The 26,356-nt window shown below is 38.5% G+C and overlaps 1 protein-coding gene across 2 annotated transcripts in view; it reads right to left on the bottom strand.

Moving 5' to 3' along the window:
- ext2 (exostosin glycosyltransferase 2) overlaps positions 1–26,356 on the bottom strand; it is a 165,667-nt gene that overhangs the window by 116,236 nt on the left and 23,075 nt on the right. For both annotated transcript variants that reach the window (XM_063061769.1, XM_063061770.1), the window contains 2 exons: positions 8,756–8,872; positions 8,184–8,379 (listed from right to left, as the gene is read on the bottom strand). In XM_063061769.1, coding sequence (XP_062917839.1) covers positions 8,184–8,379; positions 8,756–8,872 — 313 coding nt within the window. The remainder of the gene's footprint in view (positions 1–8,183; positions 8,380–8,755; positions 8,873–26,356) is intronic.

Genomic DNA, 26,356 nt, shown 5'->3' with positions numbered 1-26,356 from the left:
CATCTGCAGAATTTCCATCGAGTCTGCAAACAGCCAGTTTCAAAGTGAAATAACACTATTTATATTTACATGAAGTCGTACTTTATTTCAGATTGATGTAGAACGGGGAAGGGGAAGTCAATTAGAAAACGTAGACAGCAATTTTGGAGATGATCTTAGCATTGTACTGTCCTTAAAGGCACAGTGTTATTTCACTTTGAGACTGGCTATTGCAGTCTCAGGAACTAAATGGCAGATGAAGTCACTAGTTCAAATTAAGGACAGCAAATACAGGTGCCAATTTGGCATGAAAGGTCACATGGCAGCAAGGTTTTCTAAGTAGCGTCATAATTCTGGAGACTGAAGGGTGTATTTTCTGTCCAACATATCCCCACCCCCACACCCCTAATGAGGAAGACTGAAATGATGGTTTGTGTTTGCATTTTGATTTAAGGCGGCTTTGAATACCATGTGTAGGAGTACCTTTGGGATTGAGTATATGCCAAAATTCTCCTTATCTGGACACCAAACAGAAAATCTTTCCCATCTGTTGTTATAAGCTTTTTTAAACAATAGATTCTTGAAATGCTTGCAACAGATTCACTTGCAGCAGTGACCACCTTTTCAAGACAGCAAAACTCTTGCATCCTCCTTACTCTTTTTACATATAAAATAATTTAGATGACAAAGTTTTCATACTTTTTAATAATAACAATAAGTACACCCTCATTTAATATTCCACTTCTGGAATGTACACTGCACTATATTTCTACTTTCCTTCAAAAGATTGTTTTCTCATTAAGTTCTAATGTGCCTATTCCCTTTCCTGCTCCCCAAAACTGATAAGTTCATAGCATGAAAAACATCTTACTACAAACTTTGTTAGATGGATACAACTGTTTGCATAATTTTATTTGGCTTTGAAAATAACTTCTAAACATTATCATTTTACACTTTATGCTCTCTTCATGCCAGTCCTCAGCAATAAATTACATTGACACTAAGTTAATACATTTCATAAAATTGATTGGCATAATTCAAAACTAAACTCTTATTGGAATCTGTTTCTCTATATAAAAATATTCATCTGTTACGTATATGCAACCCTGGGGAAAGTACCGGTTACATGCACACAACACTGTAAAAGTATCAGCAGCAATAGAACACACCTGGAGTCTGTTTTTGATGTTAAAATCCACTATCTTTATTAGCAATTACTAAATAAACTTAACTAGGTGATCAAAAGTTAGCAGTGTTATGCATATATAGGTGTATAGATAAAGTTCCCAAACTTATTCAAGCTCAGGTGGCAAGAGTTACAGTCTTCTGATGGTATGTAAGAAAGTTCAGTTCGATCATCAGGTTAAATAATGCGAGATATTTGTAATCCAAAGGCGAATGTTGTGAGAAGGCAATTACGTCGATATTCCACAGATTCCACGACAGCAATACAAAATAACAACAGCAGTAGGTTTTATCTCCAAAGTTGTTCCACTCCACACATGAAGTATCACTAACAGTAGCTTATCACAAAGGGGACTATCTTCAAGGGAACCACCACTCAGGCAAGGGTAGACACACTGGTAGATTCCACACGGTTACCCCAAATACACAACGTGATAGCCACTTATCCAGTTCCACGACATATGAAATAACTCCAGCAGTGATTTGCCACAGGGGTGCCTTTCTCAGTGAACTACCACACCCAGACAAAGGGTAAATACACACGTGGTATTCTCACAGGTTTTCCCCTCACCAGAGAACCCACTCCTGTGGATTAACTATGTGACAATCACACTTCGTATTCCAATGGAATCAAACACAACCTTGCGGGCTACTTAGAAGAGAGTCCAAGCAGTGATTTCTTTATCACTAGGTTTCTTCTGTTTCAAACCTTTCTCTCCCCTCCTCTTTCTCTGCAAACTTCTTTTAGTTGCAGTACTTGTGAGAGTCAATTATCAATACTCTGGATCAATCTCAACTCATCCCTTTTGGGCTACCGAAAGTTTAAACCAGTGACCCCACTCACTGGTGTCTTTCATTGATCAAAACCATCTCGACTCTGAGCATGTGTCTCTCTATGTGTGTCTGTGAGAGGATCATCTGACCTTGCTTATTTAAAACAAGCCGCGAGAAACCATAAACATTCATTGTCCATCAAACAACTCCACCTCTCTCACCATAGTAACCAAGCAATTTTATAGTCAGTAGAAATCTAACAGTGTCCAAAAGTCAGTCTCATTCTCCTGGCATTTTAAAGTGACAGTCCACAGAAAAAATTAACCCTAGGGGTATATAACACTTCAATCTGAAGCAATTTTTATTGCATTTTCCATTGGATGTTGCAGCAGCTTGGCTGGCTCAGTCAATACCTTTGAAAGATTGGATAACGTCTCTTTCAAAGATGTGAGAACATAACGTAGGAAGATTCTTCCATTCAGTACTGTAGAAAATATTAGGGTTCATGCACATCTGCCATTTGGCTAACTCCAGTTCATACTAATCATCTGTCATACAAAGCACAGAACAGGGAATCTTCTTGGTACCTTTAATTTGATTTTTCTTTCATTGATGACTGAATTTCAAAATAATATTGCATTGTAAAATACTTCATTATTTTGAAAATAAACAGATCTTTGACATTTCTACAAATTATAATATCCAATACAATCCTTCTAATTTATACTGATAGAAGTCATTATAATCAGATTTTTTTCAATCTTAGAGGATTGTAAAAATCCTCTAAATTTTAACATTTTTTCACTAACCTTAATGTTTATTTCCTGAATCAGAAATAAGCACTGAGAAAGACGATAACTCATCATAATGTGAATACTAATCAGTGTACAAATTTGTGATAAATGCAGAAAATGTTAGAAAATCAAAAATACTAAGAAAATATACACTTTCCTGGATTGTCAAAGAATGATGCTTGAGCATAGAAATGCCATTTTCAAGGACAAACTGACTTAAACTTCAATAATAAGTAAGGAGAAAAATTTTCCAGCAAGTAAATTCAGAGGCAATCATCCCATAGCATCTCATTTTAGTGTATGTTTCAAAGCATTATAGTGGATTATATTGGAGAGAACTTGCTGAGTTACAGGAAAATATGGCAAGTGACCAAAGTTTAGTCAGAGAGATTTTAAGGATTATCTTGGATGAGGAAGAGAAGAGGCACCCAAGAGTTTTGAGGGAACTCCAGAGATTTGCTTTTCTACTTACAGTTGAGATCTAGACATTGCAAAAAAAAAAGGCCTTTTTTTTGTTCATCCCTGATTGCCCTTAAGAAGTCAGGATGTGCTGTCTTCTTGAATTGCTGCAGTATGTGATCTAAATATGCTGCTAGATGAAGAGTTCAGGGTTTTGACCTGGTACAGATGAAGCAAAGGTATGGAGCCAGCACGATCTGAGAGTTAAAGCAGAAATGGTGGCAGTGCTGGCCCAATATTCCTATTGCCCTTTAATTTCCAAACAAGAGAGATCACAAATTTGATAGGCATATTGAAAAAGCTTTGATAAGTTGAAGCCGTGCATCTTATAGACAGTACACTTCAAGGCCACAAGATGCAAATGTTGGTGGTAGCAACTAACAAACGGGAGAATGGATGTACAAGATCTATTAAGCAAGTGACAAATACTTCCAGGACTGTGTTCAATTTTCAACAGTAGAACTAATGAGACAAATTTAACTGCTTCAAGCCCATTGGGCAGTCTTCACTTAGGGCCTCGCCTGCTCAGGTAGTGAAGCAACTTCAGAGCTATACTTGTTGATAGTCATTGGAGTCGCCTGCTGTCTTCAGAACTTCATCCAATAATGTTGAAACTCAATTAGCAGACAGCAATAATGAGCAAACCACCTTGCCATGATAGTGAATCATGAATAGTATCTTGCTTGTCTAGTGTTCAAGTAAATGGCACAAAAGAACAAGTAGTTAAAAATCTATAAGAGGATAGTAAATCAGCAAGGAGTAGTAGCTTACATAGAATAAATGCAAGTTATATTACACAGGATACACTCTAATGTACAAAGCAGCAAAAAAAAACTCCCTAAATTACTCTCACTGCCCTCGAGGGACAACCTAACTCAAACATCTCAGTTGTACATGCACAAATAATAGAAACGTTGAAGAGATGGATATTCTGACCATTTGGAGTGTTAATTTCATATCCACCTCAGGAAAGAAAAAACAATAAAGAATAAGGAAGGTATTTACAGGGATGTCATATTAATGAGTACTTTACAGTAGGGATTTCCAGATGCTGTTAACCTCACATGCAGTAGATGTGTGTTTTTAAGATCAATAAATGCTTCCTCTTTATATTTCTTCTCAGACACTGATTCCCCACACTTCTCTTGTGGTGCTGATTCTCTAGCTTCATTGGTTCTCAAATTCCAAAAACTACAGTATTTGGTTATATTTTTGCATGAAATGTGTAGTTTATTGTTCTGCTTGTCCTAGCTAACTTTATTGTTCTGCTTGTTCTAGCTATGTCAATCTCATAGCTACTGTATGTTTATCAGTACCCTATCTTGCTATTAACTTATAGTCAATTCTATAGTTTCTCTCTGCATCCAAAAGTCTTGATTTTTATGAAAATCAATTTTCCAAATAGCTTATGATTCCAGCTATAAACCAGGGCAGGATACAAAAGCATAAAATTGGTTGTGTTTTTTTTTCCCAGCAAAGGCTGATTTACTATGCATAAACTGCAGCTTCTGTTTTGTCCTTGTCCAGCCACAAGACAGGGTAGATCCCAGTGTGCCAGATCCAAAAAGCTAGAAGATACATCAATTAAAATTAAATATTTTTCTATCTATCATTTTTTCATTTTCCAAAGGGGTAACAAACTGAAACAATATCTTGCTCCCTTAAATGCTAATGTAGGGAACTGGAGGTATAGTTTCAAAATATTGTGGAGTGGCCATAGTCTGAGTGAGACAGGATTAGAATGGGGAAAATGAGGCTTTGGTCTAGAGGCTTCGGTGAGGAGAGGTGAAGGCTGCGATGAGGCTCCTGTCAGGTTACCCTTTCTTTTATTATTAGTGCCTAGTTAGATTAGAAAGAGTGAATTCTAAGTCTGTGATGTACTCCTTGTAAAAGACGTGGGAAATCTGGAAGAACTTCCTGCCTCCTTGACTGTTATGAGAAGTGCATCTGGATGCAGCTCCTTATAGACAATGTTAGGGAGTCGGATGACCTTCAGGAGAATGAGGAGCTGATAGATAGGGGCTACAGGGAGGTAGTCACACCCAAGTTGTAGGAGGCAGGTAGCTAGATGATTGTCAGGAGAGGGAAAGGCAATAGGCAGAGAGAGCAGAGGATCCCTATGGTCATTCTCCTCAATAACAAGTATAACACGTTGGATGCTGTTGGGTGGGGGGGGGAATCGACCAGGGAAAACCGCAGTGACCAGGTCTCTGGCACAAAGTCTGACTCCGGGGCTCAGAAGGGAAGGGGAAGAAGAGGAGAGCAGTGATGATAAGGGATTCAATAGTCAGAGGAACAGACAGGAGATTCTATGGACGGGAAAGAGACTCTGCAGATGTTATGTTTCTTTCCACTTGCCAGGGTAAGGGAAATCTCTGATCAGGTCTACAGCTTCTTAAGGGTGAGCAGCCAGAAATTGTGGTATGTATCGATAACAACACCATAGTTAGAACAAGGGATGAGGTCCTTAAGAAAGAATATAGGGAACTAGGTAGGACGCTGAAAAGTAGGACCACAAAAGGTAGTAAATCTCTGGATTGCTACCTGTGCCATCCGCCAATGAGGGCGAGAATAGGGATGATAATGCAGTTGAAAGTGTGGCTGAATAATCAGTGCAGAGGTCAGAGTTTAAAATTTGTGGATCAATGTGAACAATTCTGAGGAAGCTATTACCTGTACAAAAGGGATTGGCTACACCTGACCTCAAGGGGGACCAACCGCCTTGTAGTGAGGTTTGCCAGAGCTGTTAGGGAGAGCTTAATTTAGTCTGGTAGGGGATGGGAACCAGAGTGATAGGTCAGAGGATAGAACAGTTGGTGTAAAGTTAGATGCAGCGTGTTGAGAGACTGTGAAGGAAGCTAGGTAGCAGGTAGGACATAAATGCAGTCAGTGGGATGAGCTGAAATATGTCCATTTTAATGCAAGTAGTATCAGGAACAAGGACAATCAACTTAAAGCATGCATCAGTACATGGAACAATAACATTGTGACTATTAAAGAAGCATGTTTGTCGTAGGAGCAGGAATAGCTGCTTCAAAAAGGGTCAGGGAGGAAGGTAATACAGGATGGGGAGTGGCATTGCTAATCAGGGACAGTATTGTAGTTTAGAAAGCGGGGATGTCATGGAGAGATACTGAGTCAGTGTGGATAGAAGTCAGGAACAGGAAGGGAGCAATCACTCAATGGGGAGTATTCTATAGACACCTTAACAACAACCAAGACAGTGGATCAGATTGGAAGGCAGATTTTGGAAAAGTTACAAATAATAGGGTTGTTGTCATGGGTCACTGCAACTTCCCTAATATTGATTGGCACCTCCTTAACTCAAAAGGTGCCAATGAGACGAAGCCTGTTACATGTGTGAGGATAAATTCCTAATAAGTATGTAGACTAGAGGAGAGGCCACACTGGATCTGGTACCAGGCAATGAACTTGGTCAGGTTCATTCACCTATGATCTCTCAGTGGGTGACCACAATTCCCTGACCTTTACCATAACCTTGAACAAGGATAGGAGCAGATGGTATAGCAAAATATTTAATTTGAAGAGGGCAAATTATGATGCTATTAGGCAGAAACTTAGAAGTGTAAATTGGGAACAGATGTAAAATGCCTTATTGATAAATCTGATTGCTTCTAACAACTTATTAAACTTAGGAGAATGATGCTTATCCCAAGAATTTTGACATCAGTCTGATATCAAGATAGAAGTTCAAAAAATGAGAAGCGTTAATAGGTTAGATAGCCAAAATCTCCCTCCCCCCCCCCCGATGAAAATATCAAACACTAGGTGGCATAGTTCTGAAGTGAGTGACCGAAAGTTTAAAGTTTTTTTAAAACTATACAGACTGGTGGGTGCCTTAAACATGCTGCTGGGGAAGAAGTGGAAGCAGATACAAGAGCAATGTTTAAGAGGCATTCAGACAGGCAGGTAACGGAGGGATATGGATCATGTTCAGGCAGATGGGTTTAGTATGGATTGGCTTCTTGGTCACCACAGACATCATTAGCCAAAAGGCAACAGGTATTCACAACAGACACACAAGAGACTGCAATTGTGCATCTTCAAGATTTGAGAAGTAACAAGATGAGATGGATTCCATTCTAAATATTTCATACTGTCATTGCTTTTTTTATAATTAGAACTTTCATCTGGACAAAAGCCGTAAAGCAGATGTGGAATGGTACTGCGCTAGCAAGGTCAGCCTACAAATTGCACTCAAATTTCTGAAGTGTGCTTTGAACTCACAATTTTAGTATCTGAAAGTCAGTGAGCCATGGCTGGGCAACTGAGGAATTACCACCCATTGAACAATTCTTTGCCTTGAAGTAGAATTATATGCCAATGGATACTGATGGTGCAATCTTGTTTTTATGTCCCCCTTTACAGTCATCTTCGTCTTTTATTCACAAACCAGATTCTAAGCTTTATTTCTCATGCATGTTGCAATTTAAACATTTTCATCTTTCTGTTCTGAGGTCACCTTCCCCCACTTTCCACTTCCAACTGCTTTTGCTACTTTGCTGGATTAGTTCATCTCTTTCAATTGTGATATGTAACTTTCTGCTCATACAAATCCTAGCAATGTTCACATGAAGCAAATTAAGAGGTTAACCAAATGGCTTCGATACGGCTTATATTCAGCGAGGGGGAAAAGAGGTTATTCTCCCTATGTGTTAGATTTGAGACATTTATCCACACAAGTACATATTCCCAGGCCAGAGAGACTGAAGTGGTGCCAACATCTGACTGCTAAAAAAAAAGGCAGAACAACCTCCAAATATTGAATGTGGGAAATAATTCAAGTTGGCACAAACATGCATTTCTCCTCTCCCTTTCATGGCCTCTCTGACACAATCCAATATACTTAATAGGTGAGTACAGATAGAAGTTTTTGCAGCAGTGCCAGTAGAAATCATTGCCAACTTAAAATTATGAATTATATTTAAAATAATTAGTTTAATAAATGTCCTTAAATGTATAAACACATACCTGTAATATTTGTGGGTAATTGAAGACCTGATTTTTATGGCACCGTTTTCGTGTGGAAGAGACACCTTCTGACAAATTTGTACATTTATCAAGGATTAGGAGAGCATCTTTATGTTCTGCCTCTATTGCCTCCAGTTCAGAACGGTATTCTGAATGGATAGCAGTTTGTGCCGACAAGATAAAATACATTCGGTAACTGAAAGACATTTAAAAATAGTCTTATTGTTATTAATTTACATTGCAGGCATTTATTCTATAGCCTTAGAGCCTTGTGCAACCTGGTACCAATTTCACTAATGTCAGTTTTATTCCTTTCCATTACATATTTAGTGAATTGTAACACTCTACATAGATTCATCAGAACTAAATTTACTTTGCGGTGGAGAAGTAGTTACACTTCATAATACTTTAAAAATAACATGATGTGAAAAGAAATTTTAATGGATCAGCAAATAAAAGCATGGCATAGATGCATGAGGAAGCTGCCCATCAACCATGGGGTCATGTATCCAACAATGACAAAATAGTTGATTTACAACGGCTAATTCAGTAGCATATTTGTTGATTCTTACCCAGGCATCTTCTCAGGTAGTTTGACATCTGCTGACAGTGGACTAAAAACTGGAATACTGACATCGTAACCTTGTCGATAGGTCCACGTGGAAAAACCTCCACCAGCAAGAAGGGCCCTTAAAATAGACAAATAAAAATTATGATCATAAACTCCAAAATATACTATTCTAAAAATAGCTCAAGGATGGACAAGCAAAGGTGCCAAAGTAAATTGGCCAATTTTAGGATCATTTTTGCTTTGTACACTTACATAAACAAATCTGCAAAAGTTAAAACCAGAACTACAATTTACAACAAATAAAATTATTGTTAATTTAAGCAAATAAAATTTACACCAACCAAAAATATACCAGATAACATCTCTGACACAGAATGAAATCCGTTCAAACCATTTGCTGCGTAGTTTATAAAATGTTTGTGGTCCGAAGAAATGATTTTTTTTTTAAAGCATCACCTACCACATCTACCATTCTCTTGGTTCCTCCCTTTTTCATAGTTTGGCACAATCAAGCTTAAAGAATTACAACTGTATACTACACTTATTGAGAGGAATAAACAATCTAAACTGTTATTCCTCTCCATAGATGCTGCCTGACCTGCTGAGTTCCTCCAGCATTTTGTGCTAGTTATTTCAAGACTTCTAGCACTTGCAGAATCTCATTTATGTATAATAGACTTCTGTGCTTTTCCACAAGTTCTTCAAAAAATAACTCCAAAAAGCTATACCAGCTGGCTTTATGTCAGGTTGTAATTGTAAAATTTGATAAGATATTTCACTATTGTACCTAATTGCAATATGCTGTTCCTGATCAGATATTCACAAATAAAAATAATGCTATTTATGGTATATAGATCAGAAGCTTCTGCATTGAATATACATCTTATAATCAATACTGCTTAAACTATCAAAGTTTTATATATCAAACTCTACTTTGCAATAAAGACTTGAATCAGCTATGCCTAGGATTTGCTATATTGCAGTCAGAAAGCAAGGCAACCATGATACCTCATAATTTTGCTGCAGCAAGCAATGTCAAATCCAAAACAGAAAGGGCACAAGAATTAAATATAGAGAAGGCAAAAGATTAAATATAGCTCTTGCACTGAAAATGAAAGACTGCTAATGCTTTGCTTTGGACAAAAATAAAAGCTGAACAAACATAATTCAAGTCCCAGCAGAACAACAGGCCAAAAGACCTAATTCCATAAAAGTTTACTGATTCTCTAATTTTACTGATTCTGTACTTAAGTTAAATGTATTCTTCTGGTACATTGGAACAAATTAAATCATTTCAAGAATACAGTACAACATTTCAGATACATAATGCTATGCAGCCTTGGGCACAAATATATAGCTAGGGTGCCTAAAACATTACTGCAATTTTATATATTGTATTGCACTGTAATGCTGCTGCAAAAAAAGATTCCATGACACATATGAGAGATGACAAACCTGATCCTGATATGGGTCTCTATTTTGGACTGAGAGTGGGAATGGGGCAGGGAGAGGGGAATCATGGTTAAGAAAAGGGAAGGGGAGAGGGGAGGGAACAGGAAGCACAAGAGACACATTCTGTCATGATCAATAAACCATTTTGTTTGGAATAAAATCCCTCTGTCCTGCCACCTATCCTACAGCCCTCACGCGGTGCTCCATCCTTGCCATTCCCAACATCCTTTGCTCCCACCAGATTTACAAACTCGCTCTCCACTCCACATTGATAAATACACTACTGTACAAAAGTCTTAGGCTAAACTGTGCCATCTTCTTCATGGTAGATGGTTTCTAAACATCTACATCAAATGCCTTAACTTAGTTCATACAAATTTCACCCTAATACTCTGGGAATTTAATTGACTCAATACTTTGAGAGAAGGACTAAAATATTATTTCGTTCCCATCAAAATATAATATCCCATGCTGATCATGCATAATTCCTTGGCAAAAGGCTAAAACTGTTAGCAGATTTTTAAACTACCACCATGCAGGAAATACATGCTGGTTGATCATTTCTACAAACTAATAGGAATCAGCATAAGAACAAAGAAACAAAAAGGAACACTAGGAGGCTACTTGATCACCTCAATCCTGCTCAGCCACTAACTACGCCTCACTTCTTCCTTGCCAGGTCCCTGTGGCTTCAGTTCCCTAATCTTTCAAAAAACTGATTTATGATCAGATTTCTGAACGGACAATGAACCCATGTATACCACCTCACTACTTTCTTTCATTTTTTGCACTACTTAATTATATATATTCTTACTGTGATTTGTAGTTTTATTATGTATTGAAATGTACTGCTACCACAAAATAACAAATTTCATGACATATGCCACTGATATTAAACCTGATTCAGATTCTTTAAAAAAAAACAAGAATCTCACCTCCCCCACCCCCCAGAGTGTAAAATTCTGGAAATTAATCACTCTCTCAAAAAAGAGCAAATAATTTTACATCAATATAATTAAGGGCCTTAGATAATCAGCACTCAATGGGTTAATTTCATTCTAGACTTCTATTTGAAGCAAATGTAGCTATCAATAAAAATACGAGATGTTTAGATCTAGATCATAATGCCATGATGCAGGGAAGGAAGTACCTTGCTTCACAAACAGAATTCATAAGCTGGTGACAAAAGCAAGAATAGCAGCAATTGTAGACAGAGTACATTTTTTTCCCTCCCAGCACCTTGTCTCAAGGGTATTGACTCACGAAGGAAGAATGAAAGCTGGAAACGTCCTGGTAAATCGTCTGATTTGTGGTTTTTCCATATTTATGCTTAATTGCGCTTTTAATTCTGCACTGATCTTATGATATAATATTGTGCAGCCTTTACTAATGCAAGGCTGTGATTGGTTGCAGCAAGTTTTCCTTAAATCTCAGAGCTTCTGAAGCATTTCTGAGCCAATTTGTTTTCCTTGTAAAAGAATCCAACTACCCTATTACTCAGCAGAGGAGAAATTGAATTAAATTGCAAGTGCCATTGCTTGACTTTTCACCCATTTAATAGGTATTGTGGTTATTACACACTAAAGTTATTCCTTTTATGTCCATCTGAAGATGCACACATATTTAAGACAGAAAATTATTAGCAGATGCGTGCAGTACAAAATGTCTTACAGACTCGTTTTGTGGTGTATCCATACACATTGAAAATTACCATGACTTCTAGGAACTACATGGTATATATGTACTCTATAGCAATCCTTTTGTCTCCAAGAGCATTGATTTCAGAGATAATCATAAGAAGAAAAAATTTGAACTTGAAGAATAGTTATATTGACACTGGAAAACTTATGATTAACATGCTGATCCAGTTTACAACAAACAACCAAGTAAGAATGCATTTAATTCAACGTCATGACATTGGAAGATTATAAATGAAAGAACATAGTATGTTTCAGAACCTCTATAGCAGGTCAACATAATCAGGTCAATTATTCCACAACCAAAACTAACAAGAGCACAATCATATGATCACCTTTTCTTGATCTTGTCATCTTTAATTACTTTAAGAGCAAATACATGCGTGACAGGAAAAGGTCTGCAGAGCTTATGGCCAAAATAGTACTGGATTGCCAGACGTCAAAACTTGCATTTCAATATGGGGCAGTGCTGACGTGGTGAAATATTAAAAAAGGAAATGCCCTAGTTTCAGGTCAAATAATAGGCGGCACAGTAGTCTAGTGGTTAGAGCAATACTATTACAGCTTGGGGCACAGGTTGGAGGCTGTTTCCAGTGCCATCTATAAGGAGTTTGTACATTCTCCCTGTGACCACCTGGCTTTCCTCCAGGTGCTCCAGTTTCCTCCCAGTCCAAAGATGTCCCAGTTAGTATGTTAATTAGTCATTGTAAATTGCCCTGTGATTAGGTTAGTGTTAAATAGCTGGGTTGCTGGGTGCCACAGCTCATTGGGCCAAAGGGGCCTGCTCTACATCTCTAAAGAAAAAATAATAAAATAAAGTACTTCTATATTACGACAAAGACCAGACTTCAAAAGGTGGTTTGAGATGTCACAATGTTGTGAACAGCAATACATTAACAGAAGTTTACTACCGATGTGAGAAGAGCATTGGAATGTGTGAACTGAATGCACAATTCCAAATGCAAAAAAAAATGACCATTTCATCAGAAAGATTCAGTTCAATGTTCCTCAAATAGGAGCATCTTTGAGAAAACCAGAAGCAAAAAAGACACAGATGTGTTTTGAACTTCCTTAATCAATGTAAAATGAAATGAAAACTTTTTGCTTGCAGTCAACTGTTAACTCATCAAGGTTGAACTCAGTCCCCACAAGGAAATGATTATAATGTCCTATCTGTGGAAAAATGCAGCTTAACACAAATGAATTGAATTGACTTTATTTCTTACGTCCTTTACATACATGAGTAAAAACATTAACATTACATCTCCATCTAAATGTGCAATGTATAGTAATTTGTAATAAATAGTATGTACAACAGGACAGTCAATTTAGCATAGAAATATAATCGTATCAGCGTGAATTAATCAGTTTGATGGCCTGGTGGAAGAAGCTGTCCCGGAGCCTATTAGTCTTGGCTTTTATGCTGCAGTACTGTTTCCCAGATGGTAGCAGATGGAACAGTTTGTGGTTGGGGTGATTCAGGTCCCTGAAGATTCTTCGGGCCCTTTTTACGCACCTGTTTCTATAAATGTCCTGAATAGTGGGAAGTTCACATCTACAGATGCGCTGGGCTGTCCACACCACTCTCTGCAGAGTCCTGCGATTGAGGAAAGTACAGTTCCCATACCAGGCAGTGATACAGCCAGTCAGGATGCTCTCAATTGTGCCCTTGTAGATAGTACTTAGGATTTGGGGAATCATGCCAAACTTCTTGAACTTTGAGGTGAACGAGGCACTGTTGTGCTTTTTTCCACCATACAGCCGGTGTGTTCCTACCACGTGAGATCCTCTGTGATGTGTATGCTGAGGGACTTAATGCTGTTCACCCTCTCAACCCCAGGTCTATTGATGTCAATAGGGGTTAGCCGATCTCCATTCCCCCTGTAATCCACAAACAATTCCTTTGTTTTTGCAAAATTGAGAGAAGCGACTGTTCCCTTGACACCATTGTGTCGAGATGATGACTTCTTCTCTGTAGGCTACCTCATTATTATTTGAGATAAGGTCAATCAATGCAGTATCAACAACAAATTTAATTAGTAGGTTGGAGCTGTGGTATACAGAGAGTAATGGAGGGAGCTTAGGGCACAGCCCTGAGGGGCTCCTATGTTGAGAATCAGAGCGGCAGAGGTGAGGGAGCCCACTCTTACCACCTGCCAGCGATCTGACAGGAAGTCCAGGATCTAGCTGCACAAGGCAGGGTTAAAGACTGAGGTCTCTGAACTTCTTGTCAAGCCTAGTGGGAATTATGGTGTTGAATGCTGAACTGTAGTCCAAGAACAGCATTCTCACATAAGCATCCTTCTTCTGCAGATGTGTAAGGACCCTGACACAATGTGTAGAGCTGTGGCTATTGTGTCATCTATCGATCAGTTATGTCGGTAGGCAAATTGTAGGGGCTCCAGTCTGCATTGTAGCATGCTGCAGGTGTAGTCCTTCACCAGCCTCTCAAAGCATTTGCTTATTATTGAGGTGAGTGCGACAGGATGCCAGTGATTCAGACATGTTACCTTGGTCTTTTTAGGTACAGGAACAATGGTGGATGGTTTGAAGGAGGAGGGCACTCTACACTGGGAGAGGGAGAGATTAAAAATATCTGTAAACACACCTGCCAGTTATGCTGCGCACATCCCGAGTACCCGCCCTGGGATGCCGTCCAGTCCTGCAACCTTGTGACTGTCCACTCATTGGAAACACCGGTGTACTTCAGCTTCAGAGCTAACCAAGATGCAGGTCACTTCGGCAGCTCTCTTTGGGGGCTCAGTGTTGGCGACATTGAACCGAGAGTAAAAAACATTTAGCTCATCCGGGAGAGAGGCAGCAATGTTGGCAGCACCACTGCACTGAGCTTTTAAGTCTGCAATGGTGTGCAGACCTTGCCATAAGCTGCATGTGTTGTTGGTGGACAGTTGTGTCTGGATCTTGTCCCTGTATTGTCGTTTCGCTGCCTTGATGACTGCGTAGATTGTAGCTGCACTTCTTGAGTTCCTATTGGTTACTGGCAATGTAAGCTGTCTTGCGCAGTAAGTGCAGCTCACATGAATCCATAGATCCAAGGTTTCTGACAACATTCTCGCTAAAATGCTAACCATATAAATGTACAACAAAATCTTCCCACTTCACATTTTAACCTCTCTTACCCTCAAGACAAAGATGTTGACTATTTAAATTTTTTTTGGTAAACAAAGCTCCCCCCCTCCCCACCGGTGGTAGTACAACAGTATTTAAACTATCCTTGTAGATTTAGGTTTTTGTTTTCCATACTTAATTGTTGAACCATGACACGATACCATTACATTTAGCACTTGAGTAAACAGACTTCGCAACTGTTCATCTCCTTAACTTGATTGAAAAGCTGAGGAAAATCAAACTAAAAAAGTAGCTCAAATCAGGTGCAGATACAGAAAGTAAATGACATGAGCAAAATGAATGTATATTTAATATACATGAATTGTATCTTGTTATCTTCAAACACAATAATGAACCTCCAAAGTCAAGAACATATACAGCGCAGAACACACTTTACTGCACCACATCTATGCTGATCATTGACAAAGACACAAATCCCCTCATCCACACAAATCCCATTTATCTGAATGAAACTCTTATCCTCTATTCTTGCCTATGCAAGTGCCTGTCTAAATGTCTTTTAAATACAGTGACTATATCTGACATCACCCACTTTGGCAGTGAGTTCCAGATATCAAACACTTTCTGTGTCTAAGTTTCTACAGATGCTGGAAATCCAGAGCAATACAAATTGCTGGAGGAAGGCAGCAGGTCGGAATGAAAGGTCTCAGCCTGAAATGTCAAACATTTATTAATTTCCATAGCTACTGCCTGATCTGCTGAGTTCCTCCAGCATTTTGTTCCTGTTTCTACTTCAGACAATATCCTGGTGGATTTCTCTGCACTATCTTTAGTGCATCCACAACCTTCATTCAGTGTGACACCAGAACTACAGACAATAATTCAAGTATAGCCTAACCAGTGTTCTATAACGTTGCAGCATTACATCCCAATTTTTATATTCTTTGACCCGACCTATGAAGGCAAGCATGCCATATACCTTATGTGCTGCCTAAGTAATACATGTAGTCACCTTCTGGAACTATGATTTGAGGCTTAGAGCCTTTCTCTTCACCCAAACTATTTAGCATTATCATTTACTGTGTGTGCCCCACTGCTATCTCACTTACCAAAATGCAACAGCTCAAACTTATGGGGAATTAGTTGCATCTGCGAACATTTCTTCCAACTTTCCAATTTTGATCCATATTCTGCTGGAGCTTTAGATAAATTACTATTTTCAACACAACCATCTTTCATTTCATCTAAAGTGACTTATCATACTTACGTTCACATCCAAGTCATTAATATACGTCATAAACAAAGGTCCCAGCACCAGTCCCTGATGTGTGCTACTGCTCAGACTTTCCAATCAGAAAAGAATCCTTATATCACTTCCCTCTGCATCTCATCAGCAAGCCAATTTAGAATCCAATCAGGCAGCTCACCTTGAACCCAATGTTCCTTCACAAACAGCATACCACGTGGAAGGTTATCAAACACCTCCATAGAGAAATCTACACTGCCTTCAATCTTCTTAGTTACCTTCTCAAAAACATAAGATTAGGAAGGCAAGACTCTACCACACAAAGACATGCTGACAATCCCTGATCCCTTTTCAGCTGTATATAAATACCAGCCCTTGGGAATTTCTCCAATGATTTCACTACCACTGACACAAGGCTTATCAGCCTGTAGTTACCTGGATTATCCCTTCTCCTCTAGCTGTTCTCTAGTCTTCTAGCACTTCATATATGGCTAAAAAAGATGCAAAAACCATCTCAGGGCCGCAACTATCTGCTCCCTTGCTTCCCTTAATAACCTGGGATAGAACCCATCTACCTCTAGGGATTTATGATCTCTATCCCATGACATCTTACACATTCTCTTTCTTAATAATGACCATTTCCAATTTGTCCATGAACTTACTTTCATGTCATCCCTTCCTGAATAACAAATGAAAATATTCATTCAGGCCTTCACTCATGTTACCTGTCTCCAGACACAGATTACCTATTTAGGTCATAAAGATATCTACTCTTTCCTTGGTAGGAAAAGGTATTTCCTAGTCCCTTTAGCACTCCAAAATCTCCTATGTTCTCTGCCACACAGTCAATATTTCTCAAAGAGACTCCCTTAATCTCAGTTGCCCAAACCTGCCATGTTTTATTTTCTTGACCACACCTTTTGAGAATCTTTGTCATCCAAGATTCCCAAATCTTGCTACCTTTTCTTGAACCCTTAACAAGACATGCTGGGCCGGAACTCTCTTTTGTAAGACTCTTACCTTGTTGGCTGTCAGTTCACCTGCAAACATCTGATCCCAGCCTACTTTTACCAAGTCCTCTCTTGCGATTTTAGAACTTAAATTTGTGAACCAACCTCACCCCATTCTGTTACTAACATGAAGCTTAAAACAATGGTGGCTGATCCAAAGTTGTTCTTTCACCCTCCTCTGCACTCCACCCCAATACTTTCACCACTTAGAGATGCGAAATTTGGAATATGGCTATATTGTCTCCAAACACTTCTGGATATACAGTGAATCTCGGTTTATTGGGACACATCAGAACCAGTACATTTTGGCCCAGTTAAGCTGCTGCCCCAATTAGCTGGTTTCATGGAAATAAGTAAAAAAGGTACTAAAAAAAGGGTATGCTACCATTTAACAAATTATATATTTAAATGAAATACAGATCAAATTAGAACACTACCAATACTATTACAGTACTATAAAACTGTATTAGTTCCTAATAGTTATCAATGAAGGAATTCATCCAGTGTACACTGCTGTGTTCTTTCGAAGGACTGTAAATAAACAAAAATCAGCACATACACCTAGTCTAATTTGGAATAATCTTCATTTTCATTGTGACAATCAATATCATTATCGATACTTTCAAATTCTTCGCAGTTCCGAACTTGAAGTAGTGAACGTTTCCTTTTCACTCCCAGCCATTTCTGGCATCTCCAAGCCCACGTTTGAAATAGTAGTGAGCAAAACAGTTCTGAATTGTCTTACTGCTTATTTCTCACCAACTATCAATGACAAATTGTACTGCCTATATGACTTTTTGAATTGGTGTCCATTGGCTCAAATGGATAATACAAGTAACTGACACTATTTATAAACGGTTTGCTCTGAGCACGGCCACATTAGTGCACACAAGTTACACTAGCTCAGAAGTGTTTGACAATAGTCTCCTGTCCCAATTAAGTGACATAGCATCACAGTCGACATGGACAACATGGGCCGATTGGTCCCAGTTTTGTATTGTACAATTCTACAACTCAGAATGTCTGGCCATTCTTAACCTAAACGGCAACATCAACTCCATGCACACACTTCTAAAAGAACATATTCTAGAAGCGAACTTTACAGTATATATTTTAAATGGCACAGTTATCACCTTGGACAATGGTACAATTAATTTGCTTTATTTAATTTTACTTGATTAGAAATAACACTATGCATTATCTTGGTGGGAGGGAGGAATGCATTCCAACTTTATGCCTTTAAAGTGGAAAACTTTAAGTACTGAAGCTATTGGGAACAGGGAAGCTGCAGCTAGGCATCAGGCTCATATTCCTACGTCCCACACCAGAATGCACAGTGGCCTTTTGACAGTTCTCTACCCAAAGGCATTTGAACTATTTTTAATTATCTCTGAATTGTTTCTAATGTCTCATTATAGAAAAAAAAGAAAATGGAAATGAAAATAAATATAACTGACCTCTCGACTCAACACTTCGATGCTGTGCCACTGGACTCAGTGGGCAATCAAACAGCACAGGAGGTCAACTGAGCTTGCAGAATTGAGAACTGACTGCTCCACAATGCGGATAAAGCCAACGATTTTCATTGAAATCAACAATCAATTCTAAATATAATTTATCCCAATATGATGCAGATACCAAAATATCATGTCTCAGGAGCTGTATGATTGGGCTAGCAAAACAAAATCCACCATTGCTGTAGATAAATCGATTAAGTAGTACTTCAAAAAAGCTAATAAAATATTTATTTGTAATAATGGAAAGTATTTATTAGGCAAAAGGAGTAAAAACAAGGCACGACACAGTTTACATACTTTCCTCAGTTTGATAAAATCATTCTCTGCCAAATTAATGTAATAATATTTCCTTTGGGATAACAACTAACACAAATTTGGAAAGTTTCCAAGCTGTTCCTCAAAAAGGACATCATATAGCATAATCTTCCCTACGAATGAACATTCATTAAACAGTTATATTTTAGATAGCAATGGCTATATTGGCAAGAGAGTTACAAAAAAGCTAAATAAGTGTTAGAAATACATAATTTTAACTTATCATATTATTACTTTGTTACCCTTTCTTTACACATTTTCAAGTACCAGGGAACCTGACACTTTTGATCAGTTCCAGGCAAATGGGAAATTTAAAACTATGATCATGAGAGGCAAAAAAAGTATGGGAAAAATGTTCACAACATCAGTCATGCAGAACTACATATAATCAGCTCCAGGAGTCAGCCTCAGAAGAAAATTTCCATTTCATAGGCTTGCTGTTATTGGATAATCACCATCAGGAAGCAGCCAATAGGGGCTTCCACAATTTAGTTTCATGAATCTTTCAATTTTCATTTCGGATTAACTCACATGTCCATAGGCAAAGAAAACATAGCCAACCTGATACTTTTTTTGCTTACTTGGCAAGGATAGAAACAAAATAATTGTGGCTAAGCTACATTATGGCAAATGTAATCTCAATTTCAAACAGAATTGTAGTTTTAACCAGTCTTTTCCAAAGTTAATGCAGTGGTAGTAATATTGAAAGGCCAAGAAAAATACCAAAACAGAAATTATTAGCATTTTATGGGCAAGGGGAGAATTAATGGTACTTTGTACTTAATGTAAAATAAGATATCGGATGTGCAGAATTAGAATGTAAAACAAAACTCAAGGATTGGATATAAAAAGATGGAATGGATGACCATCAACCAGCTTTATTCCCTGGCACAACTCTAATGCTGGCCCAGATTCTGCAGATTATATTTCAAAAACCAAACTAACTCATAATTCTCAATTGAAAAAAAAAGCAAGATTGGGCTTTTGATATACTGCAGACTTAACATTTAAAAAAAAAGAAAATCTTTGTGGTATGGTAAAAATGATGTTTAATATTCAAACTGAATTTTGAAAGAAACCACATGCAACATTTTTTAAAGACTGAAAAACATGACACTGTAATTCCCCTTTTACAATTCTGCAATACAATATAGATATACAGGAACATCAAAAACAAGTCTTAATAAAAATGTATAAATGTGCTCTAATAAAACTCTTAAAATGCTCAATGACACAGTTAATTATTCCAAGAGATAATTTATAGTGAACAGCAATTCTACGACTATTCTGTAAACCCAGGGGCAGTTCTTCAGCTTTACCACAGATCCATGGTACAGATAGGGCTTTGCCCACATCCCTAGCAGTATAACAGATCATTTTTCTCACTCTTTTGCAGATCACATTTCTTCCTATTACTCTCGATTGCAGCTGTCAGAAAAAAACTGATTCAACGATAGTGGCATTTGTGACAATTTAGTTGTATGAAAAACTACTGAATTATCGCTGTGGATGGAGTAATATCAGTCTCAATTGTTAGTGAGGGACAGCCTGTGAGATATTGAAACGTTGAAGTGAACAGTTAGTTTTTGATGTACTGTAGACCACGGTCTCAATTTAGGGGCTTTGTTATTGCTGGATGGTGGGTGGTGGGAATGCTGATGCTTTATGCTAGAATAATTGGGGGAGGGTTGATGCTGCTTCCTGCTGCTTGTGCATGGGGAGGGGAAGAGGCTTTGGGGTTTATATGTTTTTTTCTGCCATTCATTCTTTGGGGTTTTTTTTACTGTTTTGAGGATGTTGACAGAGAGTGAGAATTTCAGGTTGTATATTGTTTACATTCTCTGAACTAGTGATTGACTGAATTCTCTACAGTACTGCAATGATCACATTCGTCCAATACCTGCCACCTGAATTCACTTCATTTACCTAATCTGAATAGAACGTCCACCTCACTGGAGCAGCAGAGTCCGTTTCGTTTTTTGAACTTTAATGGAAGCTGCAACCCCAGTTAGCATTGAAAGTTTAAAATGATTTTGACAATTTTTACAAAATAATTTGAAGTAACTTAATTTACAAACATCTCCTAACCTCATGCATTCAATCCCTACTAAATCAATTTTGACTTAGACTCTTCAACTGATCTAATTCAGAAAAGAATTAGGAAGAAATTTGCCAACATAACATATAGTACATTAAAAGGTAGGCACAATATTGTGGGCTGAAGGGCATTAACTTTGCTCTAGCGTTCTAAGGGAAGTATTAACCTAAGTTACACAAGATGGCAGTCACTTGTCAGACTAAGCCCAAATGATTTTGTTGCAAAGAACACGAATAACACAATAAAGCAATGAATAAAGAATAAAATATTGGCTTTATTTTATGAAGTAGCAGCCTGGATTAAACTTAAGGAAAAAGAAGGTAGCTTACAAAAACAAGAGTAAAGGAACTTAAACCTGGCTCAAATGTTGCATTGATATTTCTTCCACACCTAATAATGACAAGTCACAACTGAGATCAAAAAATACATATTGTTTCGAGAAGTTGACTGGCAATAGCCTAATTTGATAAACACAAGAAAGATGACTCAGAATACAGCAAAAGATCGTTATGCATTTGTTCCATGATCAACCAGTTTATTGAGCATTTATAATAGAAATGCTTTTGCTTTAATTTTGTAAATACTTTCTAGAATCCACGAACACAGTCAAAACTTTATGAAACTGACAGAGCTTAAGAGTTAAACATGGAAATCCAGAAGTTGCTGTTAGTGATCCAGCTATTCCATTGGATGCAACATTTCATACAACCAAACAACTAAGTCTTGCGAACTGATGAGGAACTTCAATTATTTACAACTGTTCCTACTGTATAACCCTTCAAATATTAAGCAACCCTCAAAATGCTGGAGGAACTCAACTGGACAGGCAACATCTATGGAGGGAAATGGACAGCCAACATTTTATGTCAGAACACTTCATCAGAACTACTTTAAAATATTAAATAAAGTATGTTGCTTAACTTGAGCGAATTTTAAAATATTGTTCCAAGCTGTAAATACATCCATAAACTTACTGAAAAGTCATTAGTGATTGTGATTCCATTGAAACATTTCAAATTTCACCGCATTTTTTGAAAGTTTTGATGTTTTTGCTAGTTTAACCTAATTTTCCAATTTTATGCTTTGTAAGAAGCTAAAAACATTAAGTTAACATTTTAATTGCCAATGAGAATTCTTCAACAAGTTCAATGTTCAGCCACTTTGATGATAGCTGCTGGAAATCTGGTCTACCGTTAAACAGATGCCTGACAGTAAATGATAATAGAAAGGGGGAATCCTAACCACTAAGATTGTTAGATCTTTGTGGTTAGCAACAGTACGGCCACTTCTCCACTGACCTTTTATGTGTACTGGTATTAAACAGATCTTTCGTGATATCAGCAGTAAAGTTTGTCAGTCTGTGATCTAAGTCATACTTTCAAGTGTAGATCAACGGCATTTATTAGAAGCTTAAGGGAAGAATACCGACATAACTGATTTAAACACATGACAAGGATGAAATAGAAGGAAAATAATAGTAAAAAAGCAAAAAAAAAATCATAGTTTTAAAAATATAGGTTGGGTACCCTTTATCCAAAATGCTTGGAGCAGGAAGTGCTTCAGATTTTGGAACATATAATAAGATAGCTTGCAAACGCCATCATTTCTGACTGAATTTATGTGTAACCAGTAAGCAGTCTTTGCCTTACACTTGGTATCACATACCATATATGTACTGAATGCAACCTTTCAGTATGTTAGATTTTTATCAGCAATGATCTTGGCAAACTCAGTGAATTTCTCCGCTGCTTCACGATGAGCAAATGCTTTATCACCACAAATCTTTAAAAATTTAATGCCATGCCTTTTCTAACATTTTTGAAAGCAGCCTGCTCAAAAAAAAAATCACAATTACCTTCAATTTTCAGTTTATTTGATAAATCTTTGCTTGTTTAGTGATCTGCATACCGTTAAGCAGCATATGTTCACTTCGACACTGATGAATCCACTCTTTCAATACACGACCAAGATCCTCATCTTTAGCTTTATGCAGTGCTTTTCTATTTTTCATTAACTTCTGTTCATTTCATATGTGAAGCAACTTCTCAGAACTGTTTGTGGTGCACAGAGACTGCACATTGCCCAGAAATGTTTCCAGTGCCTTGTAGAAATTTCCATTTGTGACATCATGTCAGCGCTCAAAAAAAATTAAAATGTCAGAGGTTTTCAGATTTGGAATTTCGGATAAGGGGTTCTTAACCTGTATTAAATGTCTCCTTTGAACACAACAATAATTGTATTTAATGCTTTGAATTTAACTTTTAAATTTCCTAACATGGAACTTGGGTATACTTAAGGCAGAGGTTAGCAGATTCTTCATTAGTCAGGGCATGAAAGGATACCGGGAGAAGGCAGGAGATTGGGGCTGAGAAGGAGAATGGATCAACCATAATAGATAGATACATTTTATTGATCCCGAGGGAAATTGGGTTTCATTACAGCCGCCCAATCAAGAATAGAGCATAAATATAGCAATACAAAAACCACAAGCAATCAAACAGCAAAATGCAAACTATGCCAGATGGAAATAAGTCCAGGACCAGCCTATTGGTTCAGGGTGTCTGACCCTCCACGGGAGGAGCTGCAAAGTTCGATGGCCACAGGCAGGAACAACCTCCCGTGACGCCTAATGATATGGCGGAGCAAACTTGACGGTCCAAATGGCCTAATATCTTGTAGTCTTATGGTCCAAGGAACAAATAAAAGGGTAGAGGAGATCACATATTAAAGTCTTTGGAATCTACAAGTCAGCCAAAAATGTTCCTACAAAAAAAATGTAACTATGCCAACTGTGAATCTTTTCCCATGTCAAACTGAAATACATTTGAAATAAAAACTGCTTCACACACCCAAGCTGAGCTCAGCAATTTCATCAATTTTGCCTCCAATTTGCACCCTGCCCTTAAATTCACTTGGCTCATTTCTAATACCTCTCTCCCCTTTCTCAATTTCTGTCTTCATCTTTGGAGACAAACTGTTAACCAATATCTTTTATAGATCTACCGATTCCCGCAGCTATCTTGACAATACCTCTTCCCACCCTGTCTCATGAAGAAAATGCTGTACCCTTTTCTCAGTTCTGTCATCTCCACCACATTTGTTCCCAGGATAAGGCTTTCCTTTCCAGGACATCAGAGATGTCTTCCTCCTTCAAAGAATGGGGTTTCCCTCCTCTACCACTGATGCTACCCACACGAATATCTCCTCTATTTCCCAGACATCCATTCTCACCCCATCTTCCCTCCACCTTAACAGTGATAGAGTTCCTCCTGTTATTACCTACTATTTCATGAGTCTCTGCATCCAACACAACATTCTCTGCACCTGACAATCTCCTAAAGGATCCATAAAACAAATGTTTACCTCCCCCCCCCAACTCTCCGCAGGGATCGTTCCCTCTGTGATTCCCTTGTCCATTCATCCCTCCCCACTCATCATCCACCCGGCACTAATCCTTGCAAGCAGTCACAGTGCCAAATCTGCCTATTGAGCTCCTCTCTCACTTCCATTCAGGGCCCCAGACAGTCCTTCCAGATGAGGCAACACTTCACCTCCAAATCTCCTGGGGTAGTCTATTGTACCTGGTGCTTCCAACGCAGCCTCCTCTACATTGGTGAGACCCACTGTATTGCAAATTGAAGGACTACTTAATTGAGAACCTTCATTCCACCCACCAAAAAATCGGAACTTCCTGGTGGCCCAACATTTTAATTCTGATTCCCATTCCAACATATTTTTTGTGCCAATAGGTGCAGGAGTAGGCCATTCAGCCCTTCGAGCCAGCACCACCATTCACTGTGATCGTGGCTGATCATCCACAATCAGTACCCTGCTCCTGCCTTCTCCCCATATCCTGACGAAGGGTCTCGGCCTGAAACGTCGACTGCACCTTTTCCTACAGATGCTGCCTGGCCTGCTGCGTTCACCAGCAACTTTGATGTGTGTTGCTTGAATTTCCAGCATCTGCAGAATTCCTGTTGTTCTCCCCATATCCCTTGGCTCTGCTATCTTTAAGAGCTCCACCTAACTCCTTCTTGAAAGAATCCAGAGAATTGGCCTCTACTGCCTTCTGATGCAGAACATTCCACAGAACCACAACCCTCTGTGTGAGAAAGTTTTTCCTCAACTCTGCTCTAAATTGTCTACCCCTTATTCTTAAACTGTGGCCTCTGGTTCTGGACTCCCCCAACATCGGAAACATGTCTCCTGCCTCTAGTCTGTCCAATCCCTTAATAATCTTATATGTTTCAATCAGATCCCCTCTCATCCTTCTAAATTCCAGTGTATACAACCCAAGTTGCTCCAATCTTTCAACAGTCCCATCATCCCGGGAATTAACCTCGTGAACCTACACTGCACTCCCTCAATAGCTAGAATGTCTTTCCTCAAATTTGGAGACCAAAACTGCACACTGTACTCCAGGTGGGGTCTCACCAGGGCCTTGTACAACTGCAGAAGGGCCTCTTTGCTCCTATACGCAACTCCCCTTGTTATGAAGGCCAGCATGCCATTAGCTTTCTTCACTGCCTGCTGTACCTGCATGCTTACTTTCAGTGACTGATGAATAAGGACACCTAGATCTCGTTGTACTTCCCCTTTTCCTAACTTGACCCCATTCAGATAGTAATCTGCCTTCCTGTTCTTGCCACCAAAGTGGAAAACCTCACATTTCTCCACATTTATCTGCATCTGCCCCCTCACCCAACCTGTCCAAGTCACCCTGCATTCTCATAACATCCTCCTCACATTTCACACTGCCACCCAGCGTTGTGTCATCTGCAAATTTGCTAATGTTACTTTTAATCTCTTCATCTAAATCATTAATGTATATTGTAAATAGCTGCGGTCTCAGCACCAAGCCTTGCGATACCCCACTAGTCACTGCCTGCCATTCTGAAAAGGACCCATTAATCCCTACTCTTTGTTTCCTGTCTGCCAACCAATTTTCTATCCATGTCAGTACCCTACCCCCAATACCATTTGTTCTAATTTTGCACACTAACCTCCTATGTGGGACCTTATCAAAGGCTTTCTGAAAGTCCAGGTACACTACATCCACTGGCTTTCCCATGTAAATTTTCATAGTTACATTCTCAAAAAATTCCAGAAGATTAGTAAAGCATGATTCCCCCTTCGTAAATCCATGCTGACTCGGACCTATCCTGCCACTGCTATCC

This window comes from Mobula hypostoma, chromosome 11 (assembly GCF_963921235.1).
Source record: "Mobula hypostoma chromosome 11, sMobHyp1.1, whole genome shotgun sequence".
In the NCBI taxonomy this organism is placed as follows: Eukaryota; Metazoa; Chordata; class Chondrichthyes; order Myliobatiformes; family Myliobatidae; genus Mobula; species Mobula hypostoma.
The sequence above is the reverse complement of the archived record's forward strand: the minus strand, read 5'-3'. Positions and strand labels throughout refer to the sequence as shown.